General features: G+C 50.3%; 1 protein-coding gene across 6 annotated transcripts; it reads left to right on the top strand.

The window, feature by feature from the left end:
* The first annotated feature begins 74 nt into the window (after positions 1 to 74).
* Positions 75 to 15320, top strand: INCENP (inner centromere protein). Of its 6 annotated transcripts, none has more exons than XM_014940599.1 (18): positions 75 to 223; positions 303 to 416; positions 993 to 1765; positions 4114 to 4165; positions 4334 to 4367; positions 6356 to 6419; positions 6874 to 6943; positions 7266 to 7383; positions 7471 to 7605; positions 8656 to 8765; positions 9136 to 9256; positions 9996 to 10118; positions 10600 to 10772; positions 11064 to 11145; positions 11646 to 11780; positions 12900 to 13059; positions 13767 to 14024; positions 14565 to 15320. In XM_014940599.1, exons 1-17 carry the CDS (start codon positions 90 to 92, stop codon positions 13979 to 13981), a joined length of 2613 nt encoding a protein of 870 aa, XP_014796085.1. In that variant the 5' UTR covers positions 75 to 89; the 3' UTR covers positions 13982 to 14024; positions 14565 to 15320. The 6 variants fall into 6 exon arrangements, with proteins under 6 accessions (XP_014796085.1, XP_014796084.1, XP_014796083.1 ...); XM_014940598.1 differs by having other exon boundaries at positions 11643 to 11780; positions 14984 to 15320; XM_014940597.1 differs by having other exon boundaries at positions 11643 to 11780; positions 14742 to 15320.
* The last annotated feature ends 1670 nt before the right edge of the window (positions 15321 to 16990 follow it).

Genomic DNA, 16990 nt, shown 5'->3' with positions numbered 1-16990 from the left:
GCGCGGCGGTGATAGGCCGGCGCGGTGATGACGCCACGGGGCGGGCGGTAGGTTTGAATTCGAGGCGGGCGGTTGGTACTGTGGCGGCGATGATGGCGGAGGGCCCGGCGCGGCTGCCCGCGCTGTGCAGGAAGCGGCTGGCGGAGTTTCTGCAGCGAGTGGACGACACCGACCTGCTATGGCTGCGGGAGATCGGCGAGGAGGCGGCCAGGATGTTCGGCAGGTACCCGCACCCCTCCGCCGCCCCCTTGCGGGCCGTTACCGGCCGCCCCCCGCGCTGACCCCCGCCTCTCCCCTCGCAGCCAGTACAGCGACGAGCCGGAGCTGATGCCCAAGACGCCGTCGCAGAAGAACCGGCAGCGGAGGAAGCGTTTTTCCGCCCTGCAGGAGGAGAGCCAGGCGCTGGGCAGGAAGAGGTGGGCCGGGGGGAGCCGGGAGGGGGCGGCCGGGCTGGAGGCTCCCTCAGCGGCGGGGGGGCCGCGGGAGGCCGGGAAAATCGCTCGAAAAAGGCCGCGCGAAGATACCCTGCTCCCGCCGGCGGCCTCGGGTTAAAGGCCCGGTGGGACGCTTTGTCCCGGAGCTCCTGGCCGCGTTACGGCACCGCGGCTCCCAGGGAACGCGCTGTCGCTCGGTTCTGTTTTACCGCTTTGCGGTTCTTCTTTCTCTCGCCGTCTCCCTCGCTCCGCAGGGATGGCGTGTGTTGCTCCCTGCCGTAGCCGCTCTCCGCAGCTCTGCGGGTACCGAGCTCTCGGAGGGGCCCCTTCTACGCGGTTTGGCTTTGTCTCCCCGCGTGTTGCCGTTTCTGCGGGGCAGAGCTCTGGGCACAGCCCCACGGCGGGGCAGCGCGCTGTCCCACCTTACAAATACGGATGTAGACGTGCTCTTTGTGCTCGATGCGTTTCAGTCAGGGACCCGCACGTGGGCTGCTTTGGTGGGAGTTTCGGTCTGTTCCTGAATCCAGTTCCAGTCTAACGTGCTGTTTCTGTTGTTAGATTATCTAGAAGGAGGAATAGCAGTTTCAAACTGGTTCCCTCCCCGCGATACTCTCAGCGACTCCGAAATAAAGAAAAGCTGGAAGCAATCAGGGCTGAGATCAAACAAGTCTCTCCATCTCAGCGTGTGACACGATCCCAGGCTGCAGCATTTCATAAAATTTCAGAGACTCTCCCTGAGACCCTTCCTGCCCAGCAAGTGGAAGGGAAGGTTCCCTCAGCAGATGCTGGTCTCAGCGACCGCGTTAGCGCTGAGTTGCACCTCCAGAAGAGCACACCTAAACCAGCAGAGAAGATCTCCACCGCCATCCTCCTGAGCTCAGATGATGACTCTCCCGAGGAAAGCAGGGTTGCCAAATCGCCACCAGGACCTGCAGCCTCTGAGCTGTTGGTCCCTCATAGCCCTGAGGCAAACGATGCAGGAGAAAGCGAGGCTGCAGCTCAGCTGCCAGCAGCAAATGCTACATTCATTTTAAGTGAAGAAGAGTCTAGGCTGGAGGAGGGAGGTGACTCTGCTCAGGTACAGGAGGGCTCTGAGAAGGAGCCTTCCCAGCACATGAGGGATGACTCAGGGACTCCGAGAGGCTCCAGGCTGAGCCGTCGCTCGGTGCGCAGAAGTCTGATGGGTAGAACTTCCATGACTCGCAGAACCTCCTTGGCAGAGAAATACTCACTAGCCAGCAAGAGGGAAAGTATGATCCGGAAATCTATTGCCAGGACAGCCAAGAAGAAAGCAGCTTGGAAGTCATCTGTGTCCTCTAGTTGCATGGACGGTAAGTTTGAATGGCACCAGATGAGTTCCCTTTGCACCTTTGCTGCTCTTTTTGATTTACTGCTTTTAGCTGCTGAGGGGAAACAAAGTTATGGGGCAGTTTGGTTCAGCAGCTGACCTTCCTGGCCTGGGCAAACTGCAAGTATGCACGGGTGTTCTAAGTGGCTTTCTAGAGGTGGTGCTAATTTGTGGCCTGTGAATTCAGCCGTGTAAAAATCACCTGGGAGAACAGCCTTCATGTGTCCTGAGTGTCTGGCAGCAGCTTGCCCAGCTGAGGAGGAAGTTGGCCAATGGGCTTTGCTGCTGCTGGTGGCTGCTCAGGAGGGTCATGGGCTCTCACAAAGGCCTGCATGTTTCTGGGAGATGAGGTAGCTGTCACAAATTCCCTGCTCTTTAAACAGAATCAGGCTGCTAGTTGTAGGCCTTCTCTTTTGAGAAGAGAATTTGGAGGCTGAACTTTGTAAACTTATTACAAGTTTTCCAAGCTTTCACAGTCTGCAATAGAGGCAGATTTCAGTGAAGGATAAACTGATTTAAATGATCTTCAGTGCTACTAGAATGAAGGCACTGGATTTGGTGCAGGAGACAAAGTGAAGGATGTAACCTCTCTTTGTTTTCAAGCTGAGGGACTGAAGTGGCTTGTAAGTGGTGGATGAGTAAATGGCTCCTGAAATGCAGGTGATGCAAGAGAACCTCTTCCACCCAATTTGATGTTGAGGACAGACTGGCTCTTTTGCACAGCTTTTCTCAGCTGCTTTCCTTGGAGAGAGAACTAACTAAGCTGAAATAACATTGCTGTAACGTGTTCATCTGCAGTGTTCTAGCTTTGTGGGACTGGTGTTGTATAAAACTGACTCTTCTTGAAGAATTCTACTGGTATTGGAGATATTTGGAGAAGTGCTTTAGTGTTTGGTTTTTTTTTTTTCCCCATACCAATTTAACTGTTGTAGCTGCATGTTTTTACAGAAGCAGAGCACCGCAGCCCCCAGCCCAGGGAGTCCCGTGCTGGTGACAGGTGGTGTGGAGTGCTGTCTAGGTTTATCAGCAGTGTTGAGGGCTCCCTCGTTAAAAATGAAACCGTAGGGAAATGTTCTTATCTGTGATGCTGAAGGGGTGCTAGAGTGGCTTTATTTACAGTTTAAATGATCAGTCTGTATTGTCCAGATCTGGATTGCCTGGGAGGTTTAAGGAAGGCTTTGTTTCTTCCCTTTGTGCTACTTGATGTGGCTGTTCTGCCTGGTCAAAATTTCCCGCTGTCAGGAGAGGAGCTGATGTTTCAGGCAGCTCCAGTTGTGGTGATGAATGTCCAAAAGCCCAAAGCATGTTAATTGCCTGCAGCGTGTGCCTGCTGTGTCTCTGCTGCAGCAGGTCTTGTTCTGGGTGTGCTCCTGCTTCGGTACCTCCTGCGCTGGACGAACGGGCGCAGCGGAGACGGCATGCTCTGCCGTGCACAGCCTGCCCTGCTCTGCTCCGCTCGGGCTGAGCCTGCATCACTGCCTCAATTATTAACTGCAGTTTCCGGCGCTGCTGGCGCTTAAAGGGCAGCTGGAGTGCTCAACAGGAGCCAGCACCCACACCGTAAATAATGCTGCCTGGGAGGTTTAAGGAAGGCTTTGTTTCTTCCCTTTGTGCTACTTGATGTGGCTGTTCTGCCTGGTCAAAATTTCCCGCTGTCAGGAGAGGAGCTGATGTTTCAGGCAGCTCCAGTTGTGGTGATGAATGTCCAAAAGCCCAAAGCATGTTAATTGCCTGCAGCGTGTGCCTGCTGTGTCTCTGCTGCAGCAGGTCTTGTTCTGGGTGTGCTCCTGCTTCGGTACCTCCTGCGCTGGACGAACGGGCGCAGCGGAGACGGCATGCTCTGCCGTGCACAGCCTGCCCTGCTCTGCTCCGCTCGGGCTGAGCCTGCATCACTGCCTCAATTATTAACTGCAGTTTCCGGCGCTGCTGGCGCTTAAAGGGCAGCTGGAGTGCTCAACAGGAGCCAGCACCCACACCGTAAATAATGCTGGCTTTAACTGGGCTGACACCAGCCATTGGCCCTGAAAAATGAGTCTGAGCCCAAACCCGGTCACTCTTAATGTAACCCCATTGAATATGGCTTTGAACTCATCTATAATTGAAAGCATCTGCTTTCTTACATTAAAATTGCAGGCAGTGTTCTCTCTGGTGCTGCTCAGGTGCGTGTTGAGCTGCCCCGACGTGTGACGCGCAGCGGCGTGCACCGGCGTTGCAGGCTGTAAGGCAGAGCCACAGCCTCTACTGGAGTCTGGAGGGAGAGTCACTCCTGCAGAGCCTTCGTCTGTACCCCTCTGTTACATCTCTGCTTTTTTTTTTTTTCTTTTCCTGCAGTCTCCAGCTCTGGAGAGGTGCCAGAGGATGAAGAAACAGTTGTCAAAGCTGGGTGAGACTACTTTAAGATATTTCTTTATCCTTAATATCCCATTTGGAGGATTTTTTTCTTTACAGTGACATTCTTGGTATAAAATGCGCTGCTTGCAGATAACAAGTGGCTTCCCAGTTCCCTTGATGCTATTAAACACAGCTGTCTTTTTTCTTTATTTTTTTCTAGGCCTTCTCCTGGACCTTGTACCCCCTCCAAACTGGTAAGATTTGAGCAGAGCATTTCTGTGAGCAAACTGTGTTGAATGCACCTCCTGTTTGTTCTGGGGAGTTGGGGAGCTCTGGAGACAGCTGACGTGGTCAGGCCACTGCGTTGCACTTCCATAAAGAAGGCTCCCACACCTGCAGGAGCCTCTCCACAGCCTCCCTGGGTCCAACACACGGACTAGATACAGTCTGAGATATTGTCCAGTCTGTTTTAATTGCAATGTTCCAAAATCAGCAAAACAAAACCCAGTAAAGTTTTAGTTGGAAAATGAGCATGTGTGACCCAAGGCTTATTTTGGATGCGAGCAGAGGTCCCTGTCAGCATGGTGTTACAGTCTCAGATGCTTGTAAAGCCAAGGCTAGCTTCGACTAAAAAATAGTGTTCTTTCTGTCATTTTGCATAACTATATTTAAATGTAAATGAGGGGCTGGTGCATGTCAGGGCTGAGCACTGACCTTGGTATCGCTGACATTCAGGGTGGAGTCCTGCTTTCCTGCTCTTGCATCTCAGCCTCTTGCTAGAGATCAGTTGTATGAAAATTCAGTCCTGAATCTGTACAGATAAATAACCTTCTTAAAGTTCAGGGAAGTTTTTTTCAGTGGGACAGAGTTTGTATACTACTACCATTTCTGTATTTTTAAAGCGTCTTTTGACCTTTTTGTTAGTCTGGCAGATTATTCAAAGCTTGTCAATTTGTCTTAAGACAAGCACAGAAATTTGTAAATATCATTCAGGTCAAAACATATCCTTCCACAAGTATCACTGTCTCCTGAGGAAAAAATCCCAGGATTATGTCAGTGTTTTGTCCAGAATAATTGTCAGTGGGCAAAGATTGAATTAATGGAGTGGAGCTCTGTGGCCTTAAGAGCTTCTGTAAGCGAGGACAGGCTGGTACAGGGATTTATGGCTGCCCTTGTCAGTAGAGCTGCAAAAGTTCACGTTCAGTTTCTCTGGCGCCTCTGGATTTTTAGCTGCCCCGAGTTACAGCTGTGGAAAAGCTTAAAGGGAAAATGAGTGGGCTGCTTTGCAGATCTGGGAATAGAGGATCCATATCTTTTGTTTCTGTACCCTCTGGAATTTATAAATAGAGTCTCATCCATGTTGTGTATTTGATCTATCCTCATTTTTTGTTTCTGTATCACTGCTGCTACAAGGTGCTTCCTGTGCCTGAGGGTAAGACCCTCCAGCAGCGTTTGGGGAGGATGAAGTTTCCATACTTTTTCCTCCTCTTCCCTCCTCCTTTGTGCCTGTGCCCACCGTTGTCCCGCGTGGCTTTGGGAGCGGGGCTATCGCTTGCCTGTTTGCTCTCACAGGCAAATAGTATCACAGAATGGTTTGGGTTGGAAGGGACCTTAAAGATCATCTAGTTCCAACCCCCCTGCCCTGGGCAGGGACACCTCGCACCAGACCACATTGCCCAAAGCCCTATCTAGCCTGGATTAACCACAGAAGTGGTTTTATACTGGTGTAAGTGCGAAGGTGGCTCTTAGCAATGCACAGCAGGTTCATACCAAACAGGTCAATCAGGGAAATGAGCTGTTTGTTTCTGCTGTCTCCTTCTCTGTCCATTCATGGCTGCAGCGTCACACGAGTGCTGCCTGACTCTGCCAGCAGTCCAGCGAGCACAGACACATCGCCAGCTTGAACTGCTTTTGTCCTTAATACTTTATGAGTTTGTTCAGTTTCAAAGCACATTTTAGTTTAGTTTAAAAGCACATCTCCCTCATTGCAGAAACTTGTGTTCTGTTAATGTCTGTGCTTCTAGTGATGACACAGTATCAAGGAATTTACCAAGGTGGTGTCCCAAGGTATTTTTCAGAGCTGGAGGTTAGTGCTTAGCTCTGGGTACTGATACCAGGACTTTGTGCTGTGCCTTCTCTGGTGATATTGCAGTGTCCTTGTCAGAATGACACCACGATCTGAAACAGTAATTGCCTATTTCTCTGTGAAAATTGTGCTGAAACTCCTTTGCTTTTCCTACAGAACCCCCAAACTCCACCAATGTCACTTCGCTCTCAGACCATCGGCAGAAATGAGAAGAACAATGGTAACTTCCAGAGGGTTTTTGTGGCAGAATTTTAAAGTCATCATGTTGTTGGGAGGCTGACTTGGGAAGTTTGAAAGATTGGCCAGTTAGTTTGAGAGCCTGGTTTGAAAGACTAATCTAAACTTTGACAAGCAGGGCTTTGTTTCAAGAGCCAAGTTAGGAAACTTTGCTGGAGTTATTTCCCAGCCTGGGAAGCGCAGGGAAATGGATGTGGTGGAGGTGGAGGGGTGCCTGTTCTCCAGGCTGTGGGAGGCCAGGCTGAACCCCGGTGCTGATGGCAGCAGTTGCTCTGTCTGTGCCGGACACGGCGGCGCTGCGTTGGTGCACACTGTGCCCCAGATGATTGAACAGCTTTGTATGTGCGTCGGGGCTGGAGTGGGAAAGGCCTTGCTGTCTGTAATTCATGGCAGGGTTTTTGCTTTTTACTGAACTGCTAAATCTTGTCTGCTTTCAGAGCAGTGTCATCTTCCAGAAAGCAACTTAAATAAGAATGGGGAGACCCAGGAACCACCCCAGAGTGCCAGGTACGTTCATGGAATCGTTCTGGTTGGGAAGCGCCCCTGGAGATCTGCAGCCTGGTCCAAAGGAGGTTCTGCACTGAAATGTTGTTAAATGGCTTTAGTGTTTTGTGTGACCAGGAGACTTGGGCAATAAGATTTCTCTGCCTTTGTGAGAAGAGGATTTAATTTTTATCTTCTGTCACATTAGAACTTTTTTATCGGATATCTACTTGTGCATCACAAGGAAATACCTTTAAGCTAGGATAGTCTTAGGACCTTTTTTCAACCTGACTTTGAGACAATCAGGAGGATTTGCTGTGTGTGATGGGCTGTATTTCTCTCACAGGAGGCAGCCAAGTTACAAAAGAGCCGTGGATGAATGCTATGACAATCAGCAAGCAGAAGAAGGAGGCCTTTCTCCTCCAAAAAAAAAGATCCCATCCCCTGCCTTTCCAGCCAGCAAGGTAAGCTCCTTGCAGCCCTGGTGTGCCTCACTGAGGCCTGTTCCTCACTCGTGTTCCTGAGGGTTGTTTCTGTCATTCCTCTTGTAGGTTGTACGTCCTTTCAAAACGTTTTTGCACACTGTGCAGAAGAACCAGCTCCTCATGACGCCAAGCTCTGTAGGGAGAAATGGAGTAATAAAATCCTTTATCAAGTACAACACTCCTCTCCGGTCTGATTCCAAGGTAAGATGAAGCTGTTGTCAGCCAGAATGTGATGGTCTGACGAGTGTCTGTGTTAACGCACAGATGTGAGAGAACTTTTCAACCCATATTAAACCAAGAAGTAACTGTAAGCTGTGTGTTTACACTGACATAAGCTGTCAGTTCTCTGAATGTTAGATTTTGTTTCACTGCAGTGCAGGCAGCTTCCCCTCGGGGCTTTATCTGTGTCGGGGCTAAACATCACTAAATAGCACCAGAGCAATAAGATGTAATTGTTAGTTTTAAGTTAGCCCGTTTGGATACTAATATCACCAATCATTTACAACATGGAGCCCAGCATAAAGTAATCACTTGACTATTTCAGTGGCTTTGTACTAAGATAAGGCCTATTATAATTAGGCATCTGCAGCATCAAATCTGCATTAAATTAGTTTATCTGTTTGCTGTGAGTGCAGCGATGGCTGCGTCTTGCTCTTCTAATTGACAGTGTCCTCGGGCAGGGTTAGCTGGGCTGCTGGGAACAATGAGGAGTACGCCCTGTGTCTGTCTAGATGAGATATGGGACTGACTGTGCTCGAAGAGAGCTGTAAGTGCTGTCTGAATGGTGGTGGTTCACCATGAGATGAAGCTTTGTGGGCAGCAAACACACCAGCGGCAGCTCTGGGTTGAAGGAAGGTGTTTCCTCGAGCCCTGTCTGTCCCTCTCACTCGCTGCAGGAAGTCACTGTCACTGCCAGGTGTCAGTGCTGCTTTTCTGCTTCTTTTTAGCACCATAAATCACAGTGCTGCCTGTTTGCAGCCTCTGCAGGTGCTGCCTGAACTCCAGGAGTTGCCAGTGGCTTGTCCTGCTCTCTAAGATTAGCACCACTCTGTTGTTTTCCATTGCATCCACCACCACACCCCAGGCCCTGAGCGGATCACAACCACACCTGAGCTCTGGGTCGGGCTCGTTGCCACCCCATGGGTCTGGCTGTAGCCCATCGGTGTCACCTCTGGGCCCTCGCTTGACCCGAACAATTTGAGGTAGAAGGAAACCCTGGCAGTGGGTATAACACATTTCAATCCACCTCAGGAAAAGGAGAGACAGAAGCTGGAGACTCTGAGGAAAAAGCAAGAAGCCGAGGAGCTGAGAAAGCAAAAACTGGAGGAAGAAAAGAAGCGACGGTTGGAAGAGGCAAAGCTGTGAGTATACGCTTTCTGCCCCGTCTGGAGTGTGCTCTCTGCCCTGTAGGTCCCTATATTTAGGTCTTTTATCTTGCAGAGTCCATATATGCAGCAAAAATTGTAGTTGGCTTGCTCTCACACCACAAAGACAGTATTTCTTCTCATAGTATCTAGAATGCTAATAGAAAGTCAGCTCCACTAGCTGTCTGCTGCTTCAGCTTCTTGTCTTAAGTGCTCTGTCTCAGGTGGAGCTTAAAGATATTGCTGATGTTTAAATGAGGGGTGTGTTTGGTTGGTTGTGTTTCGTGCTGTGTCTCCTGGCCATGTATTGGTGCTGTGAGGGGCTCGTCCCGCTGGGCACAGTGGTGAAGCTGGCCCTGTCCTGCAGGAAGCGTGAGGAGCGGCTGCGCAAGGTGCTGCAGGCTCGGGAGCGGGCAGAGCAGATCGAGGAGGAGAGGAAAAGGCGCATTGAGCAGAAAATAGCTCTGTTTGACGAGAAGACTGAGAAGGTAAGGCCCAATATGCCTACAGAGTTCATTTGGGAGAATAAATAACCAATTGAGGTAGTGTGCCTGCCAGAGAGAGGAACTCAGGCTGCTGAAATCTAAAGAGCAGACCAGAGAATGGTCAAATAACGATCTTCCAGAAACTACTGAGTGACTGCTTTTCTCTTGGTTACAGCAAATGGCAGATGAGAACACTTATTTTCCAGAATTGTGAGTCTAAATGGGCTGAATCAAGGCTCTGTTAGTCAGATGGGAGTAAGAACTTTGAGTAGATAAAGCATAATGGCCCTGATGCTTCATCCGCTTGAAGCATTTTTCTCATCTGACCCATAGATGGAGGGGTGAAAATAAACATATTTCCTCCAGCCCCTTTCTTTATCTGAGACTAAAACGACATACACGTGGGCCCAGAGCAGTCATTTGTCTGCTCCAATTATCTTCATCTGCTTTGCTTATTTCATGGTTTTGGGAATGTATTTTGATGGCTTTTGTGATATTAGATGTATAAATACCAGAATAGGATCAGCTCTGCCTGTGGAGTTGTAAAAGAAAGTGATTTTCCTAAATATTACCTTTTTAATATAAAGCACAGGTCCCATTGGCTCCTGGTGGCAAAAAAGGCAGCTTTTGCCCCATGAGAAGGTGGGAGCTCTGTGTCTTTGAGACTTGTTGTGGTGTTTCACAAGCCCAGCGCGCTGTCTCGCCGGGGACTCGGGTGTGCAGCTGGCTGTGTGTGTCTCAGGTGCGGGAAGAAAGGCTGGCAGAGGAGAAGATCAAAAAGAAAGCAGCTGCCAAGAAAATGGAAGAGGCAGAGGCACGGCGCAGGCAGGAGGAAGAGGCCAGAAAACAGAGAGCACTGCAGCAGGTCGGTGCTGGAGCCTGTCCCACTGTTTGCAGGCAATGAGAATGGCCACAACCTGCTGGTCTTTGTGCGGGGGATCCGGCGGGAGCACAAACACCAACGAGGGAGTGAGGCTTTGTCCTGGAAGCTCCCTGTGATGTCGTGCTCCCTGTTCCCTCTCTGTGTGCTGTGAGCTCGTAGTGGGGGCTGTGACCCATGCTTCTTCCTCAGGTCTGGACAGATTCTTACTAAGACCTTAATTTGTGGATCTCTCAGTTAAAGCTGTCTCTGGGAGATCCAGTGCACAACGGGGTGCGTTGTGGGCAGGGAAAGGCCAGCCCTGGGGTAGCTGGAGAGATGATGAAAGCACTGGGACTTCAGCCCCGAGGTGTGTCCCTGCTGGGTGGTGAGAGGTGGCAGAGACTGGGGACAAATAAGGTGCTCCTGCTCCTCTGGAGTCTGTTCCTGTACGATGTCAGGGGAGTCATTGCCTTGTCGTTACCAGGAGGAGGAGGAACGTCGGCACAAAGAGTTAATGCAGAAGAGGAAGGAAGAGGAGCAGGAACGTGCCAGGAAAATCGCTGAGCAGAGACGGGCAGAACAGGAGAGAGAGAAGAAGCTGGCTGCAGAGAGAGAGCTGGAGAGGAAGAAGGAACAGGAGAGGATCCAGGCAGAAAAGTAAGACAGCATCTATTTATGTGCTAAATTCTGTGCTGGGTCTTTGAAAAGGAGCAGGAACAGAGGGCACTAGTGAGAGGCCCAGGCCCTGAAGAGCCACTTTGTACTGTCAACGTGGCCCTGGACCATCACGGACACTGTGCTGCCAAGAAGAAATTCTGGGCTCGGTGATGTGGGAAGTGCTGGGGGAGCGCCCTGGAAAGCTGTGGGGTGGGGGTCTGCAGCAGGGACTGGGGGGGAGGGTGCCCCTGTGCAGGTTTGGGAGTGACAGTCTGTGGCTTTGGCTCTCAGGCTGCGAGAGCGACAGGAGAAGGCTGCCCAGCTGCAGAAGGAAGCTAAAGAGCAGCTCCACGGGGAGACGGAGAAGACAGAGGTAAGTGCTCTCTCCTGCTGGGTGGGTTCAGCCCCGTGGATCTGTGGCCCCTCCTGTTGGAGTGTTTCTGCTTGGGGTGCTGCAGAGGAACTTGTGATGCCTTGGCAGCCCGTGCTGTTTGAGTAAAGCAGCTGCAGCCGGGTGGGCTCGGGGCTTTGCAGTGTGCATTCTCCCTGGAGCAGAGGGAAAGCCCCCTGGTGGGGTTCAGGCAGCTTTTGGAATATGTCTGAAGGATCTGCCCACAGCAAATACTGGGAATTAGTAGCAAACCCTTGGCTATTTAGGCCGTTGCTTTTTGCTTTATCTGAGATCTGGGAGAACTTGCACTTTTGAGATGATTTGTGAGAAAGAGCAGAAGGTTGGGACAGTTGGTTGGTAATTGCAAAGACTTGCAATTAGATGCTTAGCTATTTTTTTGCACATCAAATAACGGATCCCTGGATTAACAGTGTAGCTTAGTTCCGAGAATTAATTCATTTGTTGTGTGGGCTTGCCAGCAGGAAGAGCAGGGGCTGGCAGAGAGGAAGAGGCAGGAGCAGGAAGAGAAGGAAGGAGGAGTGAAGGAGGAGGTCCTTTTGCCAGAGGTGCAAAAGGCTAAAGACAGATCCCGGACTCAGCTGCTAGAGAAAAAAGAGGTAATTCTGCTCCCTCCACTGAGATTTCCTTCAGGGACACCAGAGAGCTTTGATTCAGCACTGACATGCTGGTACAATGGGCAGTTTCACCCTCCACTTCTTATGTTCCCTTTCAATGACAAAGGGGATTCCATAAACTCTTTTTTCCCCCTGGTTATCTGAGGAGGGCTCTTGAATACTTCAGTGACTTCTGGGGAGAGGAGGGGAGGGCAGCAGTGGGTATTTGCCAGGGTTTTCTTGCTGTCTGGTTAAGCAGTGGCTGTTAAAGTTGCCCTGTCTGAGCTGCTGCTCTTTCAATGTGGGCTGAGCCTCCAGGCAGCAGCGATGCTGAAATGGTGCTATTTGAGCTCACTCAAGGAAGGAAGAGCCACGGGATGGCAGCAGAGGCTGTGGGATGGGATTTCTTTGGGCCTCACCACCACTGAACTTGGGAAAGGCTGCAGGTGAATGTATGTGTCTTGAACATCGAAAACAAACATATGGGTCTTTATCTCCTTGCAAAGCTATGTATGTTAATCTTTAAATGCAGAACCAGTGAAACACGAGTTAATGTCAATGGACACAGAGCCACGAAGACAGCCTCTTGTGGAGAAGCAAAACCGCTTCCAGCTCTCTAGAGAGATGTTTCATGGCTGGTGACATTTGCTGGTTTAAGTTTTTCTTCACCACTTGCCTGTCTCAGTCAATTTATACTGTTCCCATACAGATTACCATGTGGTTTGTCCTGAGCCGTTATGTGCGTATTCTCTCCATGGAAATAGTCAGTTTAGTATTGTTAAAGAAGCCCAGAAGTTGGGTTGCAGGGTATTTTAAAGCACATTGCCCAGCTCCAGCTCTGAGGGTGTAACAGCTCCATTTAGGCGTTGCTTGAACTAATGGAGCTGCTGTGTATTTATCATGCATATATTGCTGGCTTGTCCATCTCATACAAAGCCAATTAAGCAGCCTAATTGAACAGGAGAAGGCAACGCAAAGTCATAATTGGGTCAAAACTTTAGAAGTGCCAAACTTCAGGCTTTGCAGTTATGGGGTAAAGCAAGAGGTGGAGCACGGAGGTGTTCTGATCGCCCAGTAGTGGTGCCTTGCTCTTCATGGCTGTGCAATATGTGTGTCTTGTAGAGCTCACCTGTCTGCAGCTCCTACCAGATGACTCCACACGCCCAGAGAAAGCCAAAGCCCCCCGTAATAAATCCAAACAACTATGGGTTGGACCTGAACAGCGATGACTCCACGGATGACGAAAGCCAGCCTCGCAAGCCGGTCCCTGCCTGGGCCACTGGTAGGTGCAGGGGGTGATCTGTCCCCAGCCCCTGCTGTGGCTCCGCTCCCACGGAGGGTGAGGGCTGGTGCCAGGCTCTGCCGGTTCCTCCTGCTTCCACACTGCAGGTAAAAGTACCCATCTCCTGTTGTGTGGCTGGAGGTGGAGCCAGGGGCTCCTCTGCCTCTTGGGGGATATTCCTGTGACAGTGTTGGGGAACAAATACTCTTTTAAATTGCCCTGGCAGAGCTGCTGGTGTCACTTTCCCAATGAGAAAGGAATAATTATTGACTAGTGCTCTGTCCCTGAGCCTGATTTGGCTTCAAAAGGCAAAGGAATGCCAGATGTCCCAGGCCAGCTTTCAGACGGGCTGTTTTGGTTCTGAAATACCCAGTGCTGTGTTTTCCTGTTCACTCGCCCCGGGGGAGCTGAGGAGTTGCAGGGAAACAAGGGTATTGCAGGAAGAAAAGCTGACAAGCTTTGCCTCTTGCAAACTTGCCCTAGCCTCCTGGACAGGGTCAGTACACCCAGTATGTGTCCCCCCAAGTGATCTGTGGTGGATCTTTAGGCTTAAACAGGGTGCCTGAAAACACCAAATGCTGCCGGTTTCTCCCGATGGTGATCTTGATGCGATTAGAGAGGAGGAGAGCAGGGACACGTTGCGCACAAACAGCCTGCGCAGCAATTTCAATTAAAATTAATGAAAACGTAATCCTTTGTTTCCCCAGGGAATCAGCTTAGCCAAGCTGTAATCCACCAGTACTACAACCCTCCCAACATCGACGCGATCTTTGGGGTGATCTTGAGCCCCAAGCTGGAGGACATCTTCTACAAGAGCAAGCCCCGCTACGTCAAGCGCACCAGCTCTGCCGTCTGGAGCTCCCCGCCCTTCCCCAGTGCCAAATCCACGCTCGGGCTGCCCTACAGCATCAAAAAGTACTGAGGGGCAGCGGCTGCCTCCGGGGGAGCAGCTTCTACCTCTTGAGGTGAGAAAGCTACTGTTCAGTATCTGTAAATCTTCTGCCTATTAATGTTGAATAAATGTCAGTTTTTACCAGGCCTCTTGCATTTTATGCTCTGGGGGCTTGTTTCCTCCCTGTCAGGCAAATCAGTGAGCTTTTGGGAAATACTGCCTCGGGAAGGTGCTTCTCCTTTGACCCTTAGCTTTAAGCTGGCAAAGGTGTAGTCTGTTAGGTGATGAGTCTGTGTCACCTAAAGCTGTAGGATCTGCCCCTCTCCAGCCAGGCAGCTGCTCCGGGTGGCTGGAGCTGGGGGACTGGCACAACCAGGGACCCCGTGCATGTGGAATCCCACTGAGGATGGAGAATCAGAGAATCACATGGTTGGAAGGGACCTTTGAGATAAAGTCCAACCACAAAAAAAAAAACCCACCCAAAAAACCCCCCCACAAACAACCCCACAAGCCAAACCAACACACCCACCCACAGACAGACAAAACCCAACAATCTCAGGCACTAGAGCATGCCCTGAAGTGCCACATCTACGTGTTTCTTAAATACCTGCAGGGATGGTTCTGATGCTCAACAACCCTTTTGGTGAAAAAATGCTACCTGATACCTTGGGTATAATCCAATCGTGCACTAGGGCTGTTCTCCAGAAGAAGACACTACTAGGTGTGGTCTTCATCCTCTTCACCCTCCTGCAGATTGCCACAGGCTTTCCTTGGTTTCCCTTTTCAGCAGTGCCAGGCACAGTTCTGTGCTGAAGCCAGACGGATACTGGTGTTGCTACAGCTCGGGCTGAAACATCCTGAGGATTTTATTTTAAGCAGTTATACTGGTTTCTGTGCGTCACAGAAGTCTGAATTCTGCACAATGGCAACCTCTGTGCCTCTCCCCTCAGATCCAGCTGTTTCTCACTGGTGGATTTGTTTTAAGCACGGGCGAGCAAAGCACTGAAAAACACCATTTCTGTGTATTTACAGGTGAATCCTTTAAAAAGCCACTGTATGGAGATTATCCTGTGTGTAAGGAGACTGCCCTTCCTGGTGCGTTTGGTTAATGAGCTATTTGCCAGCAAATGTCATTCCAATGATGTGGGGGGTTTTATATTTAAGTATCTCAGCTGTAGGTGCGGCGCTATTGGTGTGTGTTTTTGTCTGCGAGATGATTGTGCTTTGATAGATGCTCTGTAGATTGTTTTGTATCTCTGAACATAAACCTTTTGTAAGAAAGTTTGCTGAAATGGCAGTAATTTTCAAGCTGAATGCATTTGAATGTCCGACAGTTTGATAAAAGTGAGTTAAATCATCTCCTACCAGATTCTCTTATGGACTCATTGATTTTTTTTTTTTTTTTATTTGAAAAATCATCAGTATTTTGGCATCTGTCCTTTGGTGTTGCTTTTTGCTGTTTCCTTGAGACAGGAATGTTCTGTCTGGGAAGAGCTTTGTAACTCCTGCTACAGCACAAAATACCTCTGCTTTGGTAATTTCTCCTTTTGTTTCTGGAAATGAGAAGAGGGACACCTTGGTGGGATGATATATTCCCAGAAATCTTTGCTAAGAAAATACATTACTGGAATCCACCCTGACCTAACCCATGTCCCTGTCGTTGGCTACCCCTGTAACTTCAGAAAATACTCAGATTTGCTGCCACCAGGCAGAGCAGGGACCTCAGTCACACTTCACAACTCCAACACTGGTATTTAAAAACACAGACAAAACCCCACAAGTACAGCCTCAAGATTTTAAGAAAGATAATTTCACTCTTGATTTCAAGTATTTCTCTTAATGTTTACAAAGACAGGGACTTTTCTTACCAGGTCTCCTCAGTGGTACATGATCAGGATCAGGTGAAGCAGGGCTTCTTGGCACATCCTCAGGATCACTGATTTCTTCCAGGTTTGTTCTCGGGTGGGATCCCAATCCCCCCGGGGCAGATCAAGCCAGATTCTGCTGTGTCTTGCTTTCAGAAGACTGTGTTTATTAAGCCTTTTTTTGTATGCCTTTAGTGCAAAATGCCTGCTGATGAGGCGGTTGGAGGTCTTTGATTATGTCCTGGAGGAAGGTTAAGCTCCTGAAAGGATGTGGAGTCACCTTCTAGGGCTATAAAGATGCTGAGGGGCCTGGAGCATCTCCCTTATGAGGAGAGGCTGAGGGACTTGGGGCTTTTTAGTCTGGAGAAGAGAAGACTGATCAAGACTGATCAGGGGGATCCGATCAACACCTATAAATACTTCAAGGGTGGGTGTCAGGAGGATGGGGCCAGGCTTTTTCCAGTGGTGCCCAGGGACAGGACAAGAGGGAACGGGCACAAACTTGAATGTAAGAAGTTCCACCTAAAGATGAGGAGGAACTTCTTTGCTGTGAGTGTGGCAGAGCCCTGGCAGAGGCTGCCCAGGGAGGGGGTGGAGTCTCCTTCTCTGGAGACATTCAAACCCTCCCTGGATGTGACCCTGTGGGACCTGCTCTGGGTGGCCCTGCTCTGGCAGGGGTTGGACTAGATGATCTCCAGGGGTCCCTTCCCACCCCATATCATTCTGGGATGCTGTGATTCTAGATGCAGCCCCAGATCCACAGCCCTGGGGGGCGTGATGCAGCCTGTGGGAGACCAGAGAACGGGACACACGATGGGGGGAGAGAGGGGAAGGTGCCCGCACCTGGAAACAGAATAAGAAATAAAAGTAAATACCCCCAAATTAGGTTTAGTGCAGTGTTTGCTGTAAAGTGAGAATCACAAGGGAGGGCAATGCTGCCAGAGACACTCCCGGGGTGGGGAGAAGGAGGGGTGCCTGCAGGCGTGCTGCCCCCCCCCAGGGGGTGGGTGGCTCTGGAGTCACAGAACGGGTAGAAATGGTGCAGGAGCAGGGTGAGGGGGAACACTCTGCCCTAAAAGATGCCAAACCCTGCCCTTTTCACACCCTCCCCTCTCACGGCCCCATTCTGTCACCTCTGTGCCCGCCGGCGCCACGGGGCGCGCTCCAGAATACG

This window comes from Calidris pugnax, unplaced genomic scaffold (assembly GCF_001431845.1).
Source record: "Calidris pugnax isolate Ruff unplaced genomic scaffold, ASM143184v1 scaffold98, whole genome shotgun sequence".
Taxonomy (NCBI): Eukaryota; Metazoa; Chordata; class Aves; order Charadriiformes; family Scolopacidae; genus Calidris; species Calidris pugnax.
Note: the sequence above shows the minus strand (reverse complement) of the source record. Positions and strands in the feature narration are given on the sequence as shown.

Excerpts from the sequence above, each read along its gene's own strand:
- INCENP (XM_014940598.1), top strand. The coding sequence starts at position 90 with ATGATGGCGGAGGGCCCGGCGCGGCTGCCCGCGCTGTGCAGGAAGCGG. Across the intron at positions 1,766-4,113 it reads GTCCTCTAGTTGCATGGACG|TCTCCAGCTCTGGAGAGGTG; the intron begins GTAAGTTTGAAT and ends CTTTTCCTGCAG. Across the intron at positions 10,119-10,599 it reads AACAGAGAGCACTGCAGCAG|GAGGAGGAGGAACGTCGGCA; the intron begins GTCGGTGCTGGA and ends TGTCGTTACCAG.